Source organism: Apium graveolens, chromosome 10 (genome assembly GCF_009905375.1).
Source record: "Apium graveolens cultivar Ventura chromosome 10, ASM990537v1, whole genome shotgun sequence".
Taxonomy (NCBI): domain Eukaryota; kingdom Viridiplantae; phylum Streptophyta; class Magnoliopsida; order Apiales; family Apiaceae; genus Apium; species Apium graveolens.
In genome coordinates this window covers 237,160,887-237,183,815 of record NC_133656.1, presented here as the reverse complement: position 1 = coordinate 237,183,815, position 22,929 = coordinate 237,160,887, and the positions used below count along the sequence as shown (strand labels likewise).

The window sequence follows — 22,929 nt, the reverse complement described above, 5'->3', positions numbered from 1 at the left end:
TAAATACAAGGCATGAATCTCATGTCAAGTCTATCTAATTAAATCACTTGCTTACCATTTACTATGCTTAGTTCTATGCAAATTAGAAACTCCTTTCTAATTTCATTCACTCTGGCCAGAGATTCCTGAACTAGCATAAAAGGATCAGTCTTGAACATTCGCTTCCTTCACTGGAAGGGGTAGATCCTTTATTGATCATACACTATCTTCGTGTACAAATTTCTATACCCAGTAGAGCCCTAATAATTGTCCCTGGAGACTAAGAACTAAACCAAAGCATAGTTCAGTGTACACAAGATGACTATGATGACCTCAAGTCTAAGGATACTTGTACAACTATCACTATGTGAACAACTGCTGACACGTGAGTGAATTCCATCAGTTGTTCAGCTGTGCGAGTCATGTTCAGTGAACTTATTCTATAATAAGCACCTACATACTAGCTATAGTGTCACCACACAAATGTCTTTGAGAACAAACATCCTTTATAATGAAGCAAGCATAATATGTACCGATCTTTGCGGATTATTAATTACCAGTTAGTAATCCTACGACCAGGAACTATTTAAGTTTAGAGTTATCATCTTTTAGGTCTCACTATTATGATCTCATCATAATCCATAAAAAGCTTTACTCTAAACTATGGTATATCTTATTTAAACACTTAAATAGATAGAGCCCGTAATAAAAACAAAACAAGTCTTTTATTAATATCAATGAAATCAAAACAGATTACATAAAAGTTATTCCTAAATCATAATACATGATTGGACTTAGGACATATTCTTTTCACACCTTAACGTTTTAGGTCGACTGGTTAGTTAACATGGTATGGTATCCGAGCTCGGTTCAGGGAGGAACTCGTAAAAGCAGAAAATCTGACTGTGTTAGATAGTGGTGTTGGTGGTAATCTTGTTTGGAGTAGGACTTTAACCTCAGAAAGTCTGGCTGTGATAAATGGTGATGTTAGTGAGCCGTATGCTGCAGCTCAACATAACAACGATCTTCAAGATTTGAATGATTTCTGTTTGGATGACCTAGATGGTAGCGACATAAAATGTTTAATGGCATGTGTTTCCTAATGAACAAGAGGAGCCATCTCGAGACAGTAGTAGCATGGAACTTAAAAGAAAATTAGAATCTGAGGAGAACTTCTACCAGTCGAAGAACTAAGAAGATGTTTCTTGATAATCCTAATTAGGATAGGATAATAAGAAAGTAAGATTTTTTCTGAGTTTTTTATATGCTTTGGTGATTGATTTGTTTGCATACATCTTAATTTAGCAGGTTCTGACATTAACGTAATGCACGAGATAAACTAATGCAGTTATTTGCGCTTTAACTGAATTCACTTCTCAGATTCTTATGTAGTTGCTTAAATTTGCAGTTGCAGTTTGATAAACTGTCTGGTGCATGACAGAAAAAAAACAGTTCTGATTAGTATATAAATGCTAGTTGTGTAATGGGAATTTCACTAGTTTTTTGTAGTTGTAATTCGAGTTCTTTCCCTAGTATATAAATGCTTGTTGTGTAACGGGATAGCTCAGTGTTTAAATCGGAAACTGGTAATGTATGTTCATTATAAAAAGTGTTGGACCAGGACAAGATGGCCCAAAGGAATCATAGTTAGGATAATTATGAAATATTATGTAAAGCCCAAGAAGGCCCAATTTGTAAGATAAAGCCCATTTGGGACTTGGTATAAATAAAAGACAACAACCCCATTGAAAAGGGGTTGGCTAATTAAGCAAAGAAGATCATCTCCTAAAACTATAGTCTAATAATAATAAAATTATTGGCACATCATTTGGCGCTAGAAGGAGCTTTGCTTTAACAAGATCCAACCAGAAGATGATTGTAGAAGAGCTTGATCCGGGAACCGCCGGATCGACTCAGGTAAAGGAGTTGACGGCAGAAGTTGCCGCCGACCCCTCGACCCACGGCGATCACGAGCTTCCTAAACAACCGGCATTGAAGCCGAAGTGTTTGTTCCCTCCACCTAAGGCTCCTCTAGAAGATCAATTTCTAGGATTGAAGGACTCACTCCAAAGGGACAGAAAAAGAAAAACTGTGTCAGATCAACGTTTTAGAGTTCAAACATCTAAAGGAAAAAAAGTTCTCTCGAGCGACGTTCGGCTGCATCTGGAAAAGAAAGAAAGGCTAAAAGCCCAAAACCAAGAAAATCCAGAAGATTCGCTCGATTCAGATGAAGAACTCGAGTTTCTAGAGCGCGAAGCTCAGAGATTGCAGGCTAAACTTGAGCGAAAACGCGAGATTCACCGTCTCCGTCGAGAGCTCCAACAAACTACAATTCAAAATGATGGACAAGACGATGAATTTTATGACGAGGATGATGCGGAGTATGAATATGAACCGTCGGCGGAGTCGACATATTCGCAACCTCGCGAACGTCGACAGAGGACAGTGTCATCTGTCGATGTCTCACATCAGACAGAATCCACAGAATCTATATCTCACGAGGAGTTCGCTAAAATGCAGGAGGAAATCGCCCAGATGCGTACCTTGATGAGAAATCAGGCAGGGTTTGAAACCGTTTCCGAGAGCCCCCTATCATTAGTGCTTGAGAAGGCGCGCATCGACAGGATGTTGAAAACGCCTGCTCTCGATCATTTCGACGGATCCTCGGACCCGTTAGCATTTCTAAATACATTTGATGGTCGCATGGCTTTCTTCGGCCACTCGGAGATCGCTAGATGTCAGTTCTTCTCCACTTGCCTTCAAGGCACGACTCTCCGATGGTACGGTAACTTGCCACCTCGGTCAATCGACTCGTGGACAACTCTGAAAAGCAAGTTTCAAGCCCGATTTTCCAGCAACTACAAAGGAATCAAAGTTACTGCATCCTTGATGACAATGCATCAACGCTCCGGCGAAAGTCTCAGGAGTTTTCTAACCCGGTTCTGAGAAGAGATAGCAGAAATTCCAGACTTAATCGAACAGATGGCAGTCAATTTCCTGACAGCGGGCATCGATAAGTCTAGGCATGGCCTCCTTTTAGAAGAGATCTTTGAAAAAAGGCCAAAAACCCTACAGCCCGCGTTCCAGATTATAGAGCACCGCGTGATGCTTCAAGAAGCGGTAAGCTGTATCTCCAAGAAAAAAGGTTGACGAAGAATTTGATGTTAATCAGGTGCTTGACATCGACCCTAGAGACCTTGTGGACCCACCAACTAGCAATTCTTGCTCGCCCGCCGAAGAAACTGAAGAAATAGAAGTGATCGAAGGAAATCCTGAGAAAACCACAAGGCTCGGCAAGAATCTCCATGATCAATTAAAGAAAGATATCACGTGCCTTATCCGTGAGTTTCCTGATATTTTCGCCTGGGATCCAAAAGATATGACCGGGATTCCCGAGGTTGTCGCTCGACACTCTTTGCACATCAGTAAAAACATCAAGCCGGTTAGGCAAAAACATCGTACATTCTCTGCTGAAAAAAGGGCAGCTATCGACCTGGAGATCAATAGGTTGCTCGAGGCCGGTTTCATCGAACCAGTACAATTCCCCACTTGGATCTCGAATGTGGTCCTAGTCAAGAAAAGTAGCGGGAAGTGGAGAATGTGCATCGATTACTCAGATGTTAATAAGGCATGCCCCAAAGACTTTTATCCACTCCCGAACATCGATCAACTTATTGATGCGACAGCTGGAAACGAACTTCTCTCTTTCATGGATGCCTTTTCGGGGTACAATCAGATTAAAATGGACTCGCAAGACTGGCAGCGAACCGCATTCATCACGCACCGGGGAGTCTTCGGATATCGAGTGATGCCTTTTGGTTTAATCAATGCCGAAGCTACTTTTCAACAAACAATGGATAAAATATTCATCACACAAATTGGGAGAAACATGCTAATATATGTTGACGACATGATCACGAAGTCGAAGGTTGCCTCTGACCATGTCATAGACCTACGCGAAATGTTTGAAAACGCGAGAAAAAACAACATGCGGTTGAACCCAGCTAAATGCTCGTTCGGTCTTACTGCCGGAAAATTCCTTGGGTTTTTGGTTACACAAAGAGGTATCGAGGCAGATCCGTCTCAAACAAGAGCGATCTTAGAAATGGAAAATCCAAAATCAGTAAAAGATTTGCAAAAATTAACCGGTTGCATCGCCGCACTTCGGAGGTTTATCCCCCAATCGTCAAAAAGATGTCTCCCCTTTTTCTCAGCAATAAAGGCAGCTTCCAAATCGTCACACTTTGAGTGGAACGAGGAGTGCGAGAAATTTTTTTCCGAGCTAAAGGTATTCCTTACAAATCCTCCCATCCTCACTCGGCCCTTGCCAAATGAGCCTCTGAAAGTATATCTCTCTGCATCCGATGAAACGGTCGCGGTCGTTCTGATTCAAGTCAATGAAGGGAAAGAAATCTCGGTGTATTACATTAGCCACTCTCTTCGAGATGCCGAAGTCAGATACCCGCAAGTAGAAAAATTGGTCTATGCCTTGGTTGTCGCAAGCCGAAAGCTTAGACATTATTTCCAAGGAAGGGAGATGCACGTGCTTACAAATCAACCCCTGAAGAGGATTCTACACAAACCCGACATGACGGGTAGACTTGCCGCATGGACGATAGAGTTAAGTCAGTTCTATATTGAGTATAAGCCTCGAACTGCGATAAAAGCCCAAGTTCTTTCTGATTTTGTTGCTGAGTGTCAGTTTCAGACCAAAGCCCAGAGTTTCGACGAAAATCACTTAAGACCATGGTTGCTGTTTATCGACGGATCCTCGACGGCTGACTCCGCAGGGGCAGGAATTATTTTAATAAGTCCGGGGGGATTCAAAATCCAGCAAGCTCTAAAGTTTGAATTTCTGGCAACAAACAATGTCGCCGAGTACGAGGCGCTCATCGCAGGCTTAAAACTGGCTATGGATCTCGAAGCTGAAAATATTGACATATTTGGAGATTCTCAGTTAGTCTCCAAGCAAATAAGCGGGGAATTCAAGGCACATAATGAGAAAATGGCTCAGTACTTGGTAAAAACACAAGAGCTACTCAAGAAATTCTCCTCATGGAAACTTTCTAATATCGACAGAGAAGAAAATCAATGGGCTGATCATTTGGCCAAGTTAGCCTCCTCGAGTCTTCCAATCAGTCCCAATCCGGTGTACGTCGATGTACTAGCTACTCCCGCCATCGATGAGCTTTCTATCAACCAAATCCAGAACAACTCTGACTGGCGAAAACCGTTTCTTGAGTTCATTATCGACAACAAACTCCCGAGTGAGAAACGCGAAGCTCGCTCACTTATGTTCAAGGAAAGAAATTACTGTGTAATTGGGTCGTCGCTGTACCGGCGCGCCCTATCTGAACCATTGCTCCGATGTCTAACGTTAGAGGAAGCACATCTAGCGATGATCGAGGTTCACACAGGAATCTGTGGAGATCATCTCGGAGGAAAGAACTTGGCTCTCAAAATAATCAGGCAAGGTCTATATTGGCCCACAATTCGGAAAGACTGCGAAGAATATGTCAGAAAATGCCAAGCATGCCAGCTACACGGAAACGTGGATCACCGACCCACAACCAATCTCAATTCTGTACTCGCACCGTGCCCTTTCTTCCAATGGGGCATCGATATCGTAGGACCCTTTCCAAAATCTAAGAATCAGTGCCAATACATAGTGGTAGCAGTGGATTACGCTACGAAATGGGTCGAGGCGAAACCACTTTCAAAGATCAGAGAGAAAGAAATGATTGAATTCTTTATGGAATATGTGGTATTCTGCTTTGGAGTTCCGCGAATCCTAGTTTCAGATAATGGAACACAGTTTGTTGGGGCTCAGTTTGAGAAAACTTTAGAGGAGCTAAAAATCCGACACATCAAGGCATCAGTGGCGTATCCGCAAGCCAACGGGTTAGCAGAGGTAACAAATAGAACCATCCTACAAGGGTTAAAGAAGAGAATTGAAGAGGTCCCCCGCTGCTGGGTCGACGAACTGCCAAATGTGCTGTGGTCATACAGGACAACCCCTCGCAGCTCGACAGGAGAGACCCCTTTTCGACTGGCGTATGGCGTCGAAGCGGTTTTGCCAGTTGAAATAAGCCTAATCTCCCCAAGGGTCAAAGTTTTCGATCCCTCCCTCGCTCTCGAGGGTGTGCGGTTTCACAATGACTTGCTAGAGGAAATAAGAGAGGAATCTCGTCTACGCATGATCGCGCAACAAGAGAAAACTGCAAATTATTTTAACAAAAAGGTCAGGAACAAACTCTTCAAAGTGGGAGACCTCGTCCTCCGGGACTCCGCGGCATCCCAGCCCACTATCACGGGAAAGTTAAAACCAACATGGGAAGGCCCATACAGGGTTTCGAAGGTCGTTAGCACGGGAACCTATGAGCTCTCGTACCTCGAGGGTCAGCCTATCAAGAATGCCTGGAACAACATTCACCTCAAGAAATTTTATCAGTGACACGCTCTTATATGTAAATTATTGAAACTCTAAAGCTATGACTACGCTACAAAAATTAACCCTCGATGCAATGAGGGTCATCATGAGATCCCCATCGAGGGAATTTAAGTTATCAAAACTTTAGCTTTTTTCGATATCTCGCCGGTGCTTTAAATTATAACAATTTCAAATTCCCAAAAGCTTAGCCACATAAGGTAAACAACATAACACAATTCTTTCAAGTATGTGCACTAAGCGACATGGAATTTGTTAAACACATTCTCAACGATTTCAAAACAGATATACGAAACAACTAAAAACGGGAAATGAAGGCGATAACGAGGAACAAAAAGCGTAGATATAATAAATTAAAATACTTCAAAGAAAAATCCCAAGGAAAACCAGATCGTTGTAGGATCCAAACAAAGCACGGAGAATAAAGGTAGCCAGCAACAAATAGGAAACAAAAGTCTTCAAGAATAAATTTAAAAATACATCACTCACGGGGCATTCCCCGCCTTCAAGAGCCTCCAGCTTGATCATCAGGTAGCGAGGCAGCAAGATCGCGGATATAGTCCTCGAAGGAATGTCCCGTCGTATCGAGTCCTGCATTTTGCATACGGACAACACACCGCCCGTAACCATCCCCAAGAGCACTAGCAATATCCTCCACAGCCTTCTCCACTTCTGCCTTTAGACTAGTATTCTCCTCAGCAATTAAACGATAAGAGGAATTCATCCCCTCAACATGACGCTCCATGCCCTCGCACTTTCCCTTCAACTCATCTCGCTCCTTCTCTACTTCAGAAAGCCTCCTCTCGAGTTCCGAGACCGTGGCATTGAACGACTGCTTCCCAACTTCCATCTCACCCACTTTCTTCGACAATGCGGTATTATCCGCCGTCAAATCTGACGATCTCTTTTCCAATTCTGAATAACCTGCCATGAGTTTCTTTCTCTCGACCCTGAGGGAACTCACCTCCGCTTCTAATCTCTTACAAGCAGCATCATTGCCGTCAGTGCGAAATTCCTCTACAATATGCATAAAATCTGTGAGGAACTGCCACAAACCACAATTCAAAGTAAGGAATATAAAAAAAAAACAAACAAAACAAAAAACAAAACAACAAAAATTTGATAGCATACCCTTCCAGCACGGCTCTTGCAACGATCAGCTAAATCCTCTCGACGACGCCCATCAAAAGCAATCGCATCTTGAGGGAGATGAAAAAGATCAAAAACCCTCAACGGCACAGTTGTCCCACCTGTCCAGCGTTCATGGGGCTGAATATCAACCCTTACAACTCCTTTTTTCTGTCGGGGGTCGATGGTAGGGGCCATTGTCGCCCTGTTACCAACCAGTGTAAGGGTCTTATTCACCCCCACCAACCGATGCATCCCCTTCAACAGTCCCACCATCTACACAATTCTCCCCCTCGACCTCTCGACGACCCCTCTTGCGAGGATTTAAAGCAGTCGGCTCCACGTCTGGCATATCCTTCTCAACATCTTCCACGATTATATTTCCTTGGTCATCCAATAGCTCAATTGAAACAGAATGCCCAACCCTCGAGGGACCAGAGGGAGCTCCATCATCACCTTTCTTCGAGGCTCTCTTAATAAGTAGCATCATTGCCTTGTCCATCTCTCCTTTGACCCCGCTGTTCAATATCTTCTCTAAAGAGGCTCCAGCCACTGACGCAAAACAAGCCAAAACAAAAATTTAGCACGAGCAATATTAACACAAGAAATAACGATAAAAAGAAAAACAGAGAGAGAAGAAAGAGCGAGCAAATATTACAATCATGCATTTCTAAAAAATCGGGTTCCTTTAACTGAAGGTGAGTGTACACCGAGGCTACCCCATGAAACCCGTTCAAATACTTAGCATCGTGCTTCTCGAGATTATTCAAGTAGTTGATGGTAAGCTGACTCACTTTCCCACACGGCTTTACAAACTCTAAATCCGGCCCCCCGAAATACAGCCACTTAGAATGATACCCTGAATTAGAAGACCTAACGCTGACAATCTTAACCCTTTTGTAAGGACAGTCAAAGTAAACCTGCCCGTCGTGATACCTAACTGCGTAAATCGAGAAGAAAAGCTTAAATGTAGGAATCAAATTCCTATCACAACAAAGAGCAACAAACCCACTAAGCTGTGCAAGGGAATTGGGCGTCAATTGACTAACACCGCATCCGATAGCCTCGAACATCGCTAAGAAAAACGGGTGCATAGGTAACCGAAGCCCGAAGTGAAAAAGGATTAGCGGAATCCCGTGCATCCCGTACTCCGGCATCATCCATACCCTTTCATCGGTCGTCGGTACTCGATAGCGATAACCATTCGCCAAGTCCACGTATGATTCCAACTTACTCACCGGGGGGTCCTTGTTAATATAATAACTCAAATAATTCAAACTCGATATGTCCCCGAACTCTTCCGTACCAACACGAAGACTATCCTCAACAATCCGACGCCTTCTATCTAAGGTTCGAGGGCTCAAAGGAGGCGAAGGAAGAGGCCCGATAGGGACACTCTCCAAGAGCTCGTCCTCGTTCATGAAATCGAAGGACCCACACTACTCTAGGTCTGGAATCTCTAGGTCATTCAAGTTTAGAGAGGACTCGTTATCACCCTCCTCGAGGGGTCGCTTACCAGGATCACGATCAGATACAGTACGGATAGATGATGAACTAGACTGATCCATTGAATGATTATAATTGAATAAACTAAATCAAAAGAGGCAAGATACAAAGGAGAGAGTAGCAAAAATTAATGTAGAGGATGGAAAATAACTTACAGGCAGTTATAGCAGAGGTCGAGGGTTTAGGACGAGATAAGTGCTGATCCGGCCAGCCACCTCCCTTTTTTTGTTAGCAGAAGCAGAAGTCGAACAGCCAAGCTCCAATGTCCAAGCAGTAATCCCCAGAAAATAAAAACGAAAATACTTATACGTTTCAAAAAAAAAAAAGAGAAAGGAGGAGAGAGAGTAAAATAATAATAATAAATAAAATTCAGATATAACGATATACACAACACACGCACTCCCATCTCAATATTCTTGTCTTTTTATTCTTACTTTTTATTTTTATTCTTATTTTTATTTCACCAACATTTAATCAGCCCACTGTCTTATTTTGTCTTATTTTGCTCTATTTTCTTTTTATTGCATCTTCCACATCTCAATAATTCTCAGGTCCCGAAGTAAAAAGCGCAAATCTAAAGATAATTGCTTACACTAGGAGGGGGACAAATGTTGGATCAGGACAAGATGACCCAAATGAATCATAGTTAGGATAATTATGAAATATTATATAAAGCCCAAGAAGGCCCAATTTGTAAGATAAAGCCCATTTGGGACTTAATATAAATAAAAGACAACAACCCCATTGAAAAGGGGTTGGCTAATTAAGCAAAGAAGATCATCTCCTAAAACTATAGTCTAATAATAATAATAATATTATTGGCACATCAAAAAGCTTCTGCAAACTATCAGAATGTGATATATTTGAGGATATTACAATGTGCAAGCAACAACAATCTTACCTTGCATAAACTCGAGATCATATCATTAATGGAAATTAGAAAAAGTGAACCTTCATGCGTGCTTATTAGTCCATAGATCATGTTTGTACAGTTACGATAGTCTTGATGTCTGTCCATAGATCACTTTCAAGTTACGTAGAAAATAGCATCATTCAGGTCTGTTATTCAATCCTGTGAAACAGTCTAAGAACTCTTATGATCAATAACAATAGTCTACATATTAGTTCCTGGACCGTGTTCACCAGCACTTGCTATAGTTATCTATGGGATCCTGCAGCTCAGATGCTGCTTCTGTGCGCGATGCAGTTAGGACTTGAGAGCATCTGCTAGGCTTTTTCTCAAGTGCTGGCAGTATCCAGTGTACGTGACTCAAGTTACCTGTGCTTCGGCTGATGTGTGGTTCAAGAACCTACTTGAAGTTTGTCTGTGCTGGACTGCTGAACTAATCTACGATATTTTTAATCATCTACTGTAGTTTTGCTTATCGATTATGTATACTTTGAACAAACATTCTAGTATCTTAATCAGCCACCTTATCTTTTATTTTCGAGATGTCTCACTAGTGATATACTCCCGGTCCCCTAATGTAAAGAATTCAGTGGGACGAAGGGAGTACAATTAGTAATCCAGTTTTAGTTAGTACCAAAACCTATATCAGAAGCTGCTTAGTTTATTTTACAAGGCACCAAAGTAGTATATACTTAAAACACTTTATTAGTGAAGTTCATAGTTATAGCTAATACTGAAGCTGTACCAGAAGAGGCTGATCACTAGCAGACAGTAAATCACATTCAAACATTCAGTTTATTGTTTGCTGAATCGTCTCTTCAAGACCGTAATCGGTAAGGTACGTGACACGAGACTTCCCGAATACATACCTAGGCATGCTTTTTGATGAAATGGCATGTCATTTATCAATTAAATATAATAAAATTTTAAACAGAATTGTTATACTAATATACAATAAACTTAAATATAAAATTGAAGTTAGTTGATAGTAACAACCGAATAACATAACATTACTCAATTACAATAGTAACTTTTAAATATTCAACTATATGTAAATATTTTAGAATTATATTTATCATTTCTGGATATTTTTAATATTAAAATAATTATTAAAAAATAAAATATAACAGTAAAATGGCATGCCAAAACATGAAAAAACATGGATGATTAATTGACGTCATGGCATGCCTATCTTGCAATATCCGTGCCGCTACGACATGCACCCTAGTAATCGGTGAATGGTTCGGACAATGAGCCAGAATATAAAATGGAAATTGGGGGTATCTTCTTTTACAATCAAAATAGCTGTATGGTTAAAAAAATCAAATGAATGTGCAACAGAGATGGTAGCATTTTCTTTATAGAGTAGTTTTTTAGCTAATACCAAAGCTAAACAAGAAGATACAGATCAAAAGCAGAGAGTCACATAAACTCATTCAGACGTTTGGTTAATTGTTTGCTGAATCGTTGTTTGCCATCAATAATAAGGGATCAGGTCAGGGGTAAACAATTGTTGCAGCATACCATACCGTTAAAAATTTCCACAATTCAATACGTGTATAAGAAGATTTCTGATGTGAATATATCAGACAGCCATCAATAAAATTCTCGAACACTTGTTAAGTTAAAAAAATAAAAGTTGTATCAAGGGACAAATGAAAAAAAATGAAGTTTATACAAAATATAATTTCATAATACTATATTAAAATTAAGTTGTTAAAAGTTGTAGGTAAAATATTGAGATTTTTTTAGTGCAATAGATTTTTGAGATTTATGTACTTTGATATTTAAAATTCAAACCGAGCATGGTTCGATATGGCTCGTAACAAGAATTTCTCGGAACATATACTCGTTTTTTTTAAGATATAAAAGTAGGTCTACTTTGAAAACTAAAACACACGTACTCTATCCGTTTCACCTGAAATGTCACATATTTATTCATTACTTAAAAACTGCACCACACTTTCTCGCATCAAACTGCTTCAATCCAATCTCATAATCACCGGCTCGTTCACCTACTTTTCCCGTTCTAAACTCCTCGATTTCTGCGCCACTTCTCCCGCCGGCGACCTCTCCTACGCTGTCTACATTTTCCAGCAAATCCGATTTCCGGCGACTAACGACTGGAACGCAATCATACGTGGGCTCGCTATAACCCCACAACCCACAAATGCTGTCACGTGGTTTGTGTCAATGTCACGTGCTTCATGCAAGCCTGATGCTCTCACGTGCTCTTTTGTGCTGAAAGCATGCGCACGTGCATTGGCTGTTTTTGAAGCTAGGGAGGTTCAGGCACAAGTTTTGAGATATGGGTTTGTGTTTGATGTTTTGTTGCAGACGACTTTGCTTGATGTTTATGCGAAATCGGGTGATTTGGATAGTGCACGCAATGTGTTTGATGAAATGTCTGTAAGAGATGTTGCGTGTTGGAATGTTTTGATTTATGGGTTGGCTCAGGGGAGTCGTGCTAGTGATGCTTTGATGATGTATAAGGAGATGGAGGTTATGGGGTTGAGACCGGACGAGGTTACGGTTCTCGGGGCGCTTTCTGCTTGTTCGCAATTAGGGGCGATACGGGAGGGGGAAAGGGTGGTGGATTTTATAAGGGTTGAGGGAATGGATTGTAATGTGCAAGTTTGTAATGCTGTTATTGATATGTATGCGAAATGTGGGCTTGTCGATAAGGCGTTTTGGGTTTTTAGTAGTATGAAGTGTAGGAAGTGTATTGTTACGTGGAATACGATGATTATGGCATTGGCGATGCAAGGTGATGGAGTTAAGGCGATTGAGCTTTTTGATCGGATGGGTGAGGAGGGAATGGTTGCGGATAGTGTTAGTTATCTTGGAGTGTTGTGTGCGTGTAATCATGCGGGGATGGTGGAGGATGGGGTTAGGTTGTTTGAGTCGATGGGGAAGAGTGGAGTGAGTCGTAATGTCAAACATTATGGTAGTGTAGTTGATTTGTTGGGTAGGGCAGGTAGGCTGCAGGAGGCGTATGACATTGTGAATGAGTTGCCAATGGTTCCGGATTTGGTGCTTTGGCAAACACTGCTAGGGGCGAGTAAGACGTACGGGAATGTAGAGATGGCAGAGAAAGCGTCTAGGAAGCTTGAGGAAATGGGTTCAAGTAGTTGTGGAGACTTTGTGTTGTTGTCGAATGTTTATGCAGCTCAGGAAAGATGGAAAGATGTGGGAAGGGTGAGAGAGGCAATGAAGAGTAGAGATGTGAGGAAGATTCCCGGGTTTAGCTACATTGAAGCAGGCGGCGTGATGCACAAGTTTGTTAATGGCGATCGCAACCATTTGTTTCAAGATCAAATTTATAGGAAACTTGATGAAATTAGTTTTAGAATCAAAGAGCATGGGTATATGGCAGAGACTAGTTATGTGTTGCACGATATTGGAGAAGGGGAGAAGGAGAACGCCTTGTGGCATCATAGTGAGAAGTTAGCTGTTGCGTATGGTTTGATTGCAACAGATGAAAAGAGTGCAATTCAAGTGAATAAGAATATTAGGATATGTGGGGACTGTCATGTGGTATTCAAGTTCATTTCAAAAGTTTATGAGCGGGAAATTATAGTTAGGGATCGAACTCGGTTCCACAGATTCAAAGAGGGGTGCTGTTCTTGCAGAGATTATTGGTAAATTTCAGTAGGGTTTTTTTTTGGATTGTTACATATAATTTTCATTGTAATAGAATTTGATTTTGTCAAGTATACCGAGAGGTAGGGCAAGGTTTAGAACACAAGACCAGAGTAGAATTAGTTTTGTCAATAGGCTTTAGACGAATCCTTGTAAATTTTAGTTGATTATTACTTGAGTATGTATACTACAATCACTTCATTGTTTTAACCTTGAATCCACAATCCGACTTTGTGCATTAGTTCTTAATCCATCTGCTGAAGCGTTCCAAGTCGTTTGTGTGTATGTGTGTGTGTAAGCACAAATCGACAACTCAACATGTAACAGATAAAATTCCGGTATAAGCAAAGTATACTGATCTTGCATAGAGTCTGATATCTGAGTTAGCATACAGCAACATGTACAGACCAACAAATATGTTGATAGTGTCATTGCGCAACTCAGAGAACCTGTGTGGCTGTGTAACACGAAATGATGAATAAACGATACATAATATGAACAAAAATAATTGCTGAGCATGACAAGCTCAAATGGCACTGAAATATGATCAGTCTTTCATCAACCTTGCCTCAAAGCCTCCTTCAGGCCTCTTTACAAGACGGTAAGGCATACGAGTTCCAAGCAATATATCCCAGATAGGAAAGAAAGGTTGCGAATAGTTGTACCTTGTACCTTGAAGTTGATGATGCACATCATGATAGGCAGTGTTGTTCTGAAAAATCATATGGAAAATATTACCAGGCAGCCATAGTCCACAGTGATCATCTACCGTTTTAATAGTAGCAAAGCAGAAGAATATCACAGCTGTTCTCGCGGTCATTCCTGATACAAGGAAAGAAATGGCACCACCAACAGTATCGAGCAGGAGACCCTCAAGTGGATGATTGTAGAGAGCCCCAATTGCATAAGTGACAACCAGTCTATGGTGTTGAGAGTGGATATGGCGGTACAGAAATTTGTTCTGGTGCATGTAGCGGTGTACAAAGTACTGCCAAGTGTCCATGACTAGCATTGCGATAACAATTTGCAAAATCTGGATAGGTAGGGTTTGCTGAACTATGATTCCAGATGAACTCACTTCTCTAGTCAGCTGTGGCAGAGGACACGAAAATAAGTAGTCTAAACTATCAGTTACCTAGAAACCAACAAGTAATTAGAACTCTCCTCATCGCAGGATAACAAAAATCACCTACCAAGAGACACCTTACTGAGAGAATCATTTTTTTTTTCTAAACATTGAAATAAGTTATTTTATCGCTGAATTGTAGAAGGTCTGACAGAGCATACAACCAGCAATGGTCTAAAATTTATCCAAAAACTAACAAGCAATGGAATATAGAATATAGAGCTGTTCGCGGCGAACCGAGCTGTTAACGAACAAGCTCGAGCTCGGCTCGTTAAGGGCTTGGTTGGGCTCGGTTTGTTAAGGGCTCGATTCGGCTCGGTTGTGTTCGATAAAAACTCGTGTTCGGCTCGTTAGTAAACGAACTCGAGCTCAAACACAATTTTTTGTTCATATGCAAGCTCGGCTCGTTAGAAAGAAAAGTAAAGTTCGGCTCGGTTCGATTCGTGAACAGCTCTAATAGAAATATAGGGTAAATCTGAACAGAACTAAGGCTTTCATCAATAATCAAGCAAGTAAACATGCCTTTTATCAATTACATATCTCGCAATTAGCAATTTAGCCTTTTTATCAATTACATATCTCGCAATTAGCAATTTAGCCTTTTATCAATTACATATCTCGCAATTAGCAATTTAGTAGCAATAATTGCTGAACGCAAGAAGAAACTATATCCCCTTAAGATCAACAACCTGGACAAACTGAATTCACTTGATCTCTGTACACTATTTCCTCCTCAAGACATAACAACTATAAAAGTCTATAACAAAACCTTAAATGCAACACATTTATCGATATATCAACAAAGATCGACAAAAATAACAAGCTACAGCAAGAACACTAACCACAAACAAAGCCTGAGCAACCACAACCTGAGCAAGCTGTTGAATCAAAACACCTTTGACAACAGACGACAACGAAACCACATTCTTCTCGCTCTCTTCCTTTCGCGTATGCAGCCTGTAATTATCAAGCGGCAATAACAGCTGATAAAGCCCTGAGTACAACCAGTACACTACAACAGGAGCATATGTTCCCATTGTTTCGTCACTCACATACTCTTCCCAGAACACCATCACTTTCGGTTCGATTCTCGGTTCTAAACTCTTGATTTTAACTTCAGGTTACTGAAATCAGCATTGCACATATATCAGGATCTATATGCAAAATTATTTTTCAAATTACGGAGCTATGTTCAATAGGCACCTTAAAATACGTAGTAAAACGTACAACTAACTAATTACCGAAATCAGCATTGCACATATATATCCCTCAATTTTTTTACATTTGGGGACGGGGCTCGACACGCAAAGTTCTATACTCCCTCTATTTTTTAATATATGACGACACATGAGGTTTGACCGTATAGTTAAAATTATTTTTTTCAAAAAAATCTTTTTCTGAATAAAAGTTTTGATCTCATATTTTTATTCAAAAAAAAATTAAAAATAATAATGCTAACTACGTGGTCAACCCTCCTTATTATGTGTGTCAAAAAGTCAAACGTCATATAATAAAAAACATATGGAATAATTTTTTTAATTTTTTTTTTCTTCTAAATAAAAATATAATGTTTAAACTTTAATAAAAAAAAGAAAATTTTAAATATATATTACAGAAATATACTTTATAGTTGCCTTAAAATACGCGGCAAACATGTGAAAAAACCGTAAAAAAATGAGGGGACGGAGGTAGTATGTTTATAGGCAACTTAACTAATTATAAACGGAGAGAAAAATGGATTGGCAATGCAAGAATGAAAATGCAGAGACTTACAAAATGGAGATCAAGGGATGCTTGATTAATGATGTGTGAAGTTGAGAGTACATATTGTTACGTAGTAGTTGTTAGAAGTAGCTGGAAAATGTTGAAAAACATGGGCGATACTGCGGACAAATCTAGCGGTTTTCTTTGTTAGTTTTGTTGTGGTATCAAACGGTGGGAACTATTTAATTTTCACATAATTTATTGGAGTACTAAAAAATTTGATATTCGAATTTAATCGATTAAATGATGGAAATAACTTTATGTTATTAATTTATTCATCGAGAATTAATCAGCACAATTGTTACAAATTACTACGAAAAACAGGGTTTCGATTCATCATTGTTCATAGTGCTAATATCCGATTGTAGCTCTATTATAATTCATAAGAACGTGCCTATCTGTTTTTATCGCGAAAAATGTGTATGTTTATATTATCAAGCGATTCTACGTAACTCGCTCATCTAACTTCAGATTCGTTCATAGTGCTAATATCTGATTGCAACTCTATTACTACTTCCGTCCCCCTCATTTCTTTACATTTCTTTTCAACTATTCGGCACGCATTTTGAGGCTTCTATATAATATAGTTTCATAACTTATTTTCAATTTTTTTTTTCTGAATTAAAACTTTAAAATTTTAATTTTTATCCAGAAAAAAATATATTAAAAATAAGTTATGAAACTATAGTATATAGAAGCCTTTAAATGCATGTCGAACAATGAAAAAATATGTAAAAAAATGAGGGAGACGGACGGAATATAATTTATAAGAACGTGTCTACCTATTTTTTCCAAAAGGTCCGAAAATAAGGCAAATTATGTAGCAAATTATTTATCGCGAGAAATGTGTATATTTATGTTATCAAGCGATCTTACATAGCTCGCTCATCTAAATAATTCTTTAATTAGAAAATAATTCTTTGTTAAGAAAATCTTAAGTTTAATCAATTTCAATTTCAAATTAGACTATAAAAATCTCAATTTCAATTTGGAATATTTCCTCCTAATATGTCCATTAAAAAAAAAGAGGTCATATGATTCATGTACATATAATAAGTTGTTTGATGAGACACGAACTAGTCCCATACATTACACACAACACAATCCATCTACGATACAAATTCTTATACTCTCCACCTGTCACCAACCCCCAAACGCATTCCTCAGTTAAAAGCAACTAGCTCTATAACCCGTGCGAGGCAAAAGCATACTCTTAAATATTATATAATTTTTTTTATTAATTTCAATTTTTATTTCAGGTATTTGAAATTCAAGTTAGTGATAGATGTTGCGACATTATAAACTTATTTTTGTGTTATATTCATAGAAAATTCCCGCGCGTGACTATATTATTGTCGACTTACCGGAAAAATTTTAATGCTACATAACATGTTATTTGTGTCGTATTAGTTCTTTGTATTCTGTTGATATGAATTTCGTTTAAGATACGTATAATGTGAAATGTGATTATATTATTGTCAAATTGTTACTACATATTTGATACTACATGGTACATGATATGTTCGTTGTATTGTTTTGGTAGGTTTTTCCTCTAAAATAAAATCTGACAATTATATTATGTATTTTCTTAGCAAGTATTTGATACTTCATAATTGTAATGAATAATCATATTACATATTAAATATTTTCAAAAAATATTACTCAAAATAATTTTGTAAGTGTATTTTAAATTAGGTAATGATGATTTTTTTCGTCAGTCACTTAACTCACAATTAATTTGTTATGAAATTGTGTCATGTTATTTAAAAATTTGATATAATAAAGTTATGGTATATTCATAATTATATCAAAATCTTAAATTTTTAATTATATTTTATTACTTTTTAATGATACATATAATTTAAAATGACAACGTGCAGGTGTATGTTCATTTATATGTATTATCATTTTAAAGTTTGACCATTAATGAGCATTATATATGAAATAAATAAGATAGAAGTTTCATAAATAAGATACGAGTTAAGTGTAATTATAATATTTGAAGGATATAATAGTTATTTTACCATAATTAAATTGTCTCACTCAACCCCGCTTGCCCTATTATATAATCACTTATCTCTCTCCAAACCTTTTACACTAAAATTAACCTTTTACTTTTTCTCACTAAAATTAGAATTCGACTATTAGCAAACCAAACCCTATATAATAAAAACCCCAAAAGTCCAATCCTCAATTTCTACGAATCTTCTCTTTCACCTCCCTCACTCCTTCCCCTTCTTTGACCCAATCACTTATCTCTCTCCCCAACCCTCTCTCTCTCCCTCCCTCTCTCAGTCTCTCTCTCCCACAACTCTCTCTCTCTCTCTCTCTCTCTCTCTCTCTCTCTCTCCTTCTCTCTCTCTATCTCTCTCGATCTCTTTGTGTTTTTCTGTGTTTGATTGATCATGGGTGTTGCGAAAGCACCCAGATCATCATCCGGGTCGGGTTCGAAGCTGTTCCCGCCGGGGTTTCGATTCCACCCAACTGATGAGGAGCTGGTTTTATATTATCTTAAGCGTAAGATCTGCCGGAGACGATTGAAGCCTGATATTATCGCCGAGACTGATGTCTACAAGTGGGATCCCGATGATTTGCCTGGTAATTTACACACCCTTTTCGTAGTTTTTTTCGATTTTTTGTTTTTCGTATTGTTTAGTGATTGTTTGTTTGGTTTGTGATATTTAATTGTATATTATATGTGTTGAATTGATTGGTTTAAGTTCAATTGTTTTGATTACTAGAATTGTGATTTTGGTTATGATAGCGATTGATTGGAGATTGAATATCGGGTTTTTTCGTGTTTGATTTACGGGTTTTTTGTAGAGTTGATTGTATTATGTTGTGAATACTGATATTATGTTGGACTTTCAAAGGCCTGTGTATAGTTGAGTTGGTAAGTTAGAAGTATATCTCGTTACCTTGTTTGACTGATGGGGGATGCAGGATGCACTGGGTGGTTATTTTGGTTTTGGGGTATGTATGATTGGTTTAAGTTGAATTATATTGATTACTATAACTGTGATTATGGTTTATGATAATGATTGATTGGTTGGAGATGATTATTGGGTTTTTCGTGTTTAAATTTACGGTTTTTAATTGGGTTGATTGTATTATGTTATAATGATATGGTTAATCTTAATGTCATGAATCATGACACTATTTGAGACTTTTAGAGGTCTTTGTATGATTAAGTTATTAAGTTAAAAGTATATCTGGTTACATTGTCTGACTGATGCAGGATGCTCAGGGTGGTTATGTTGGTTTTGCATAAGACGGTAGGAGACTATGTGAACTGTATGTGTGATGGATATTTACTTTCTTTTGACTGCTTATTTCTTATTGATGCTTATTTCTTATTGACTTGAATTATTTGCTGTAAGATTTTCTTTTGGACAATTGCTAATCAGTTTTTTTCTTATTATCAGAGCTATCAAAACTGAAGACGGGAGATCGACAATGGTTCTTTTTAAGTCCTAGAGATAGGAGGTATCCTAATGGAGGGAGATCAAATCGGGCTACAATGCATGGCTACTGGAAAGCAACAGGAAAAGATCGGACTATCTCAAGCAACTCGAGATCAGTTGGCCTAAAGAAGACCCTAGTTTATTACAAAGGGCGTGCTCCTTCTGGTGTGCGAACTGACTGGGTGATGCATGAATATACATTGGACGAAGAGGAGCTAAAGAGATGTCCATCTGCACAGGATTATTACGTCCTGTACAAGGTTTATAAAAAGAGTGGTCTTGGTCCCAAGAATGGTGAGGAATATGGTGCGCCTTTTAAAGAAGAGGAGTGGGTTGATGTCGAGTGTGTGAGTTTTAGTGGTCTATTAGACCAGCAAAATGTTACAAAGGAGATTGATTTATCTTGTATTGACAATACCAGAACTAAAAGTTTACCACAGAATCAAGGAGATGATATTGATGAGTTCTTAAACAAGATTGTGGATGAAACTGTGTTTGATCCACCTCCTCTCAATGTTTGCTCGTACACCTTTGATCAATTTTTTGCTGAGAAAGAAAATGGAAGTACATTGTTAAATCATTGCTCTGGGGATGTAAGTTTAGATGATCAAAGCATGGTCCCTCACCACTACCCACATTCAGATATGCAGGCCAGCTTTGACCACACACTCTCCCTTGCATCCCAGTTACCACCAATTCAAGCAGCTGAGGTTGTCAAATCTACAAATAATGGCAACGAGGGGTCTGGTGAAATTTCAATTGAAGATTTTCTTGAAATGGATGATCTTCTTGGTCCTGAACCTAATGTCCAAAACACTGAGGAAGCACTAGGTACACCATCATCCAATGGAGTAGATGGATTTGCAGCAGCGGATATATACAATGATCTGTCTATGATTCTTAATGATATGGGGCAAGGTGGATCGGAACAATTTTCGCAGCCGTATTTTTCTAATGGTGGAATGTCAAACATTGTGTCACATTCTTATGTAAATACTGTTGAGAATGGCTCTGCTATTTTTGATGAGTTCACCTTCCAGAATGAAGTGAATATGACGAGCTCTCAAGTGTGGGCACCTGAACAAAGAAGTGAGCTTTTCACTCCAGAAACAAATCAAGCAGCTGGTTCTCATCCAATTTATGGTACATTAATTTTTTATATATTTTAGTCACTAAGCTTTATATACATGGTTATGTACCTTTCTTTAGAACAAGCCTCATACTTCTATTGATGTTATCGTTGTATATTTGAATAAATTTTATCTGCCTAAGCCTAACATTATAGAGCTCTTGGTCAGATGGGTGGTTTTCACATGCCATTTCATCTTCCACATGGCAAGAGCTCTCGTGCCCAAGTGGGGAAAGAGGGGATTGAGCCAAGCCTCAAGAGCTCATTTGCCAATCCCATTTATATATATATATGCGCAATTCTCTAATATTAGCAAGTTTTGATAAATGTTTAGGTGTGTGTAATGGGGAGGGTGCAAGTCTGTCTACTGGAGCTATTCAAAACCAAAGCTGCACAGAGGATAACGGTACAGACTCTTGGTTCTCCGCTGCTCTGTGGTCATTCGTTGAGTCTATACCTACAACTCCTGCTTTAGCTTCGGAAAATGCTCTTGTAAATAAGGCTTTTGAGCGTATGTCCAGCTTTGGTAGGTTGAAAACTACTACTGCTGCATGTAACTCCACTACAACTTCTGGTAGGCCTGTGCAAAAGTTTGTCGGGGGAATGTTCAGCTTCTCCGTTATTGGTATAGCTTGTGCTATCTTGTGTTTTTTAATAGCTACTTCTGTTAAGTTATTGGGAAGATACATTGCTTCTTGATATTGGTATATAATGCCCCTTGTTCAGACTCGATGTAACAAGGATACATTTTGCAAATAACGAGCTTTCTATCGTGTAGTTAAGTTGGTTTTGCAGGTAGAAACTGAGAAGTATGCCTCTAGTCTAGTTTTTGAAGGAGATCTGGTAATCCTGGTTCTGCACTATGTTGTATGTTGCATTCTCTATTATCTCCAGGTCCAGGACACATCTGTAATGATAATTTATGGAAAAAAAAATGTCCTCTCCTTGAGGATATTCAAAATTAAAGCTACATCACCATGTATTGATTGCATTGTTATGTATATGTATATGTTCCTTATAAGCAGTTTAGATTAAAAGATATAGTTAATGATAGTAAAATAAGCAGTTCATGAAAGAGATGTATGCAGGGTAATCTTTTACATCAAAAAAAAATTAAATTAAAATTAGAGAAAATATTTTTTTATGTATCCTGAGAGAAAATGTTAAGGTTGAATAATTTTATTTTATTTTTAGCTCTGGCATGGGATGATAATGATAATGTAATAAATTTGAGGTGAAAATTTTAGACAGATACAAAGATAAACCGAAAACATGTTAGTGTAAAATACTGCTCGTATTAAACTAGAAAACTAATGAGAAAAGTATGCTTAATTTACTTTAATTATTTTGGAAAGTCAAAGCTTGAATATCGGACACCCTTGAGGAGCAAGTAACGTAGTGTATCACTGTATCCTGCTAGCATTATTAGTTTCCGAGGGAGTAAAAAATGTACTACCTCCGTCCTCGTCACGTATTTTAAATTTCGTTTAAAGTATAATTTCGTAAATAATTTTTAATTTTTTTTTTATAAAAAATTGTTATTATAAATTTTATACAAAAATTGAAAATTTTAAAAAAATATTATGAAAGTGTATTTTATAATCACCTTAAAATACGTTTTGAGCCTTGAAAAAAACTGTATAAAATTGAATGAAACGGAGTGAGTAATACATAATTTCGTTACTATTATTCAACTTACGTTCCCAGAGATAAAATAATATTTCTTTACTGTTTTTTAGATTACCCAATTTGATGACTGGGATGATTAGATAAGAAAATAAAAGGTGCTATTTAATCCCACACAAAGTTCTTTAAATATACATCATTATTATT

The 22,929-nt window shown here is 38.4% G+C and overlaps 3 protein-coding genes across 5 annotated transcripts; 2 read left to right on the top strand and 1 right to left on the bottom strand.

The window, feature by feature from the left end:
* The first annotated feature begins 11,884 nt into the window (after nucleotides 1-11,884).
* LOC141692645 (pentatricopeptide repeat-containing protein At1g34160) lies at nucleotides 11,885-13,842 on the top strand. The gene has a single exon (XM_074497550.1). The coding sequence runs from the start codon at nucleotides 11,895-11,897 to the stop codon at nucleotides 13,614-13,616; it is 1,722 nt and encodes a 573-aa protein (XP_074353651.1). The 5' UTR covers nucleotides 11,885-11,894; the 3' UTR covers nucleotides 13,617-13,842.
* A 103-nt stretch (nucleotides 13,843-13,945) lies between these two features.
* On the bottom strand, nucleotides 13,946-16,561 carry LOC141689582 (very-long-chain aldehyde decarbonylase GL1-9-like). 2 transcript variants are annotated; one of them, XM_074493924.1, is made up of 3 exons: nucleotides 16,513-16,561; nucleotides 15,582-15,863; nucleotides 13,946-14,703 (listed from the first exon to the last, which is right to left on the bottom strand). In XM_074493924.1, the coding sequence occupies exons 2-3, from the start codon at nucleotides 15,810-15,812 to the stop codon at nucleotides 14,161-14,163; spliced, it is 774 nt and encodes a 257-aa protein (XP_074350025.1). In that variant the 5' UTR covers nucleotides 15,813-15,863; nucleotides 16,513-16,561; the 3' UTR covers nucleotides 13,946-14,160. The 2 variants fall into 2 exon arrangements, with proteins under 2 accessions (XP_074350025.1, XP_074350026.1); XM_074493925.1 differs by lacking the exon at nucleotides 16,513-16,561 and having other exon boundaries at nucleotides 15,582-15,956.
* Nucleotides 16,562-18,708: 2,147 nt separating this feature from the next.
* Nucleotides 18,709-22,066, top strand: LOC141689581 (NAC domain-containing protein 17-like). Of its 2 annotated transcripts, none has more exons than XM_074493923.1 (3): nucleotides 18,709-19,101; nucleotides 19,929-21,110; nucleotides 21,266-21,424. In XM_074493923.1, exons 1-3 carry the CDS (start codon nucleotides 18,909-18,911, stop codon nucleotides 21,340-21,342), a joined length of 1,452 nt encoding a protein of 483 aa, XP_074350024.1. In that variant the 5' UTR covers nucleotides 18,709-18,908; the 3' UTR covers nucleotides 21,343-21,424. The 2 variants fall into 2 exon arrangements, with proteins under 2 accessions (XP_074350024.1, XP_074350023.1); XM_074493922.1 differs by lacking the exon at nucleotides 21,266-21,424 and adding an exon at nucleotides 21,431-22,066 and having other exon boundaries at nucleotides 18,713-19,101.
* Nucleotides 22,067-22,929: the final 863 nt, after the last annotated feature.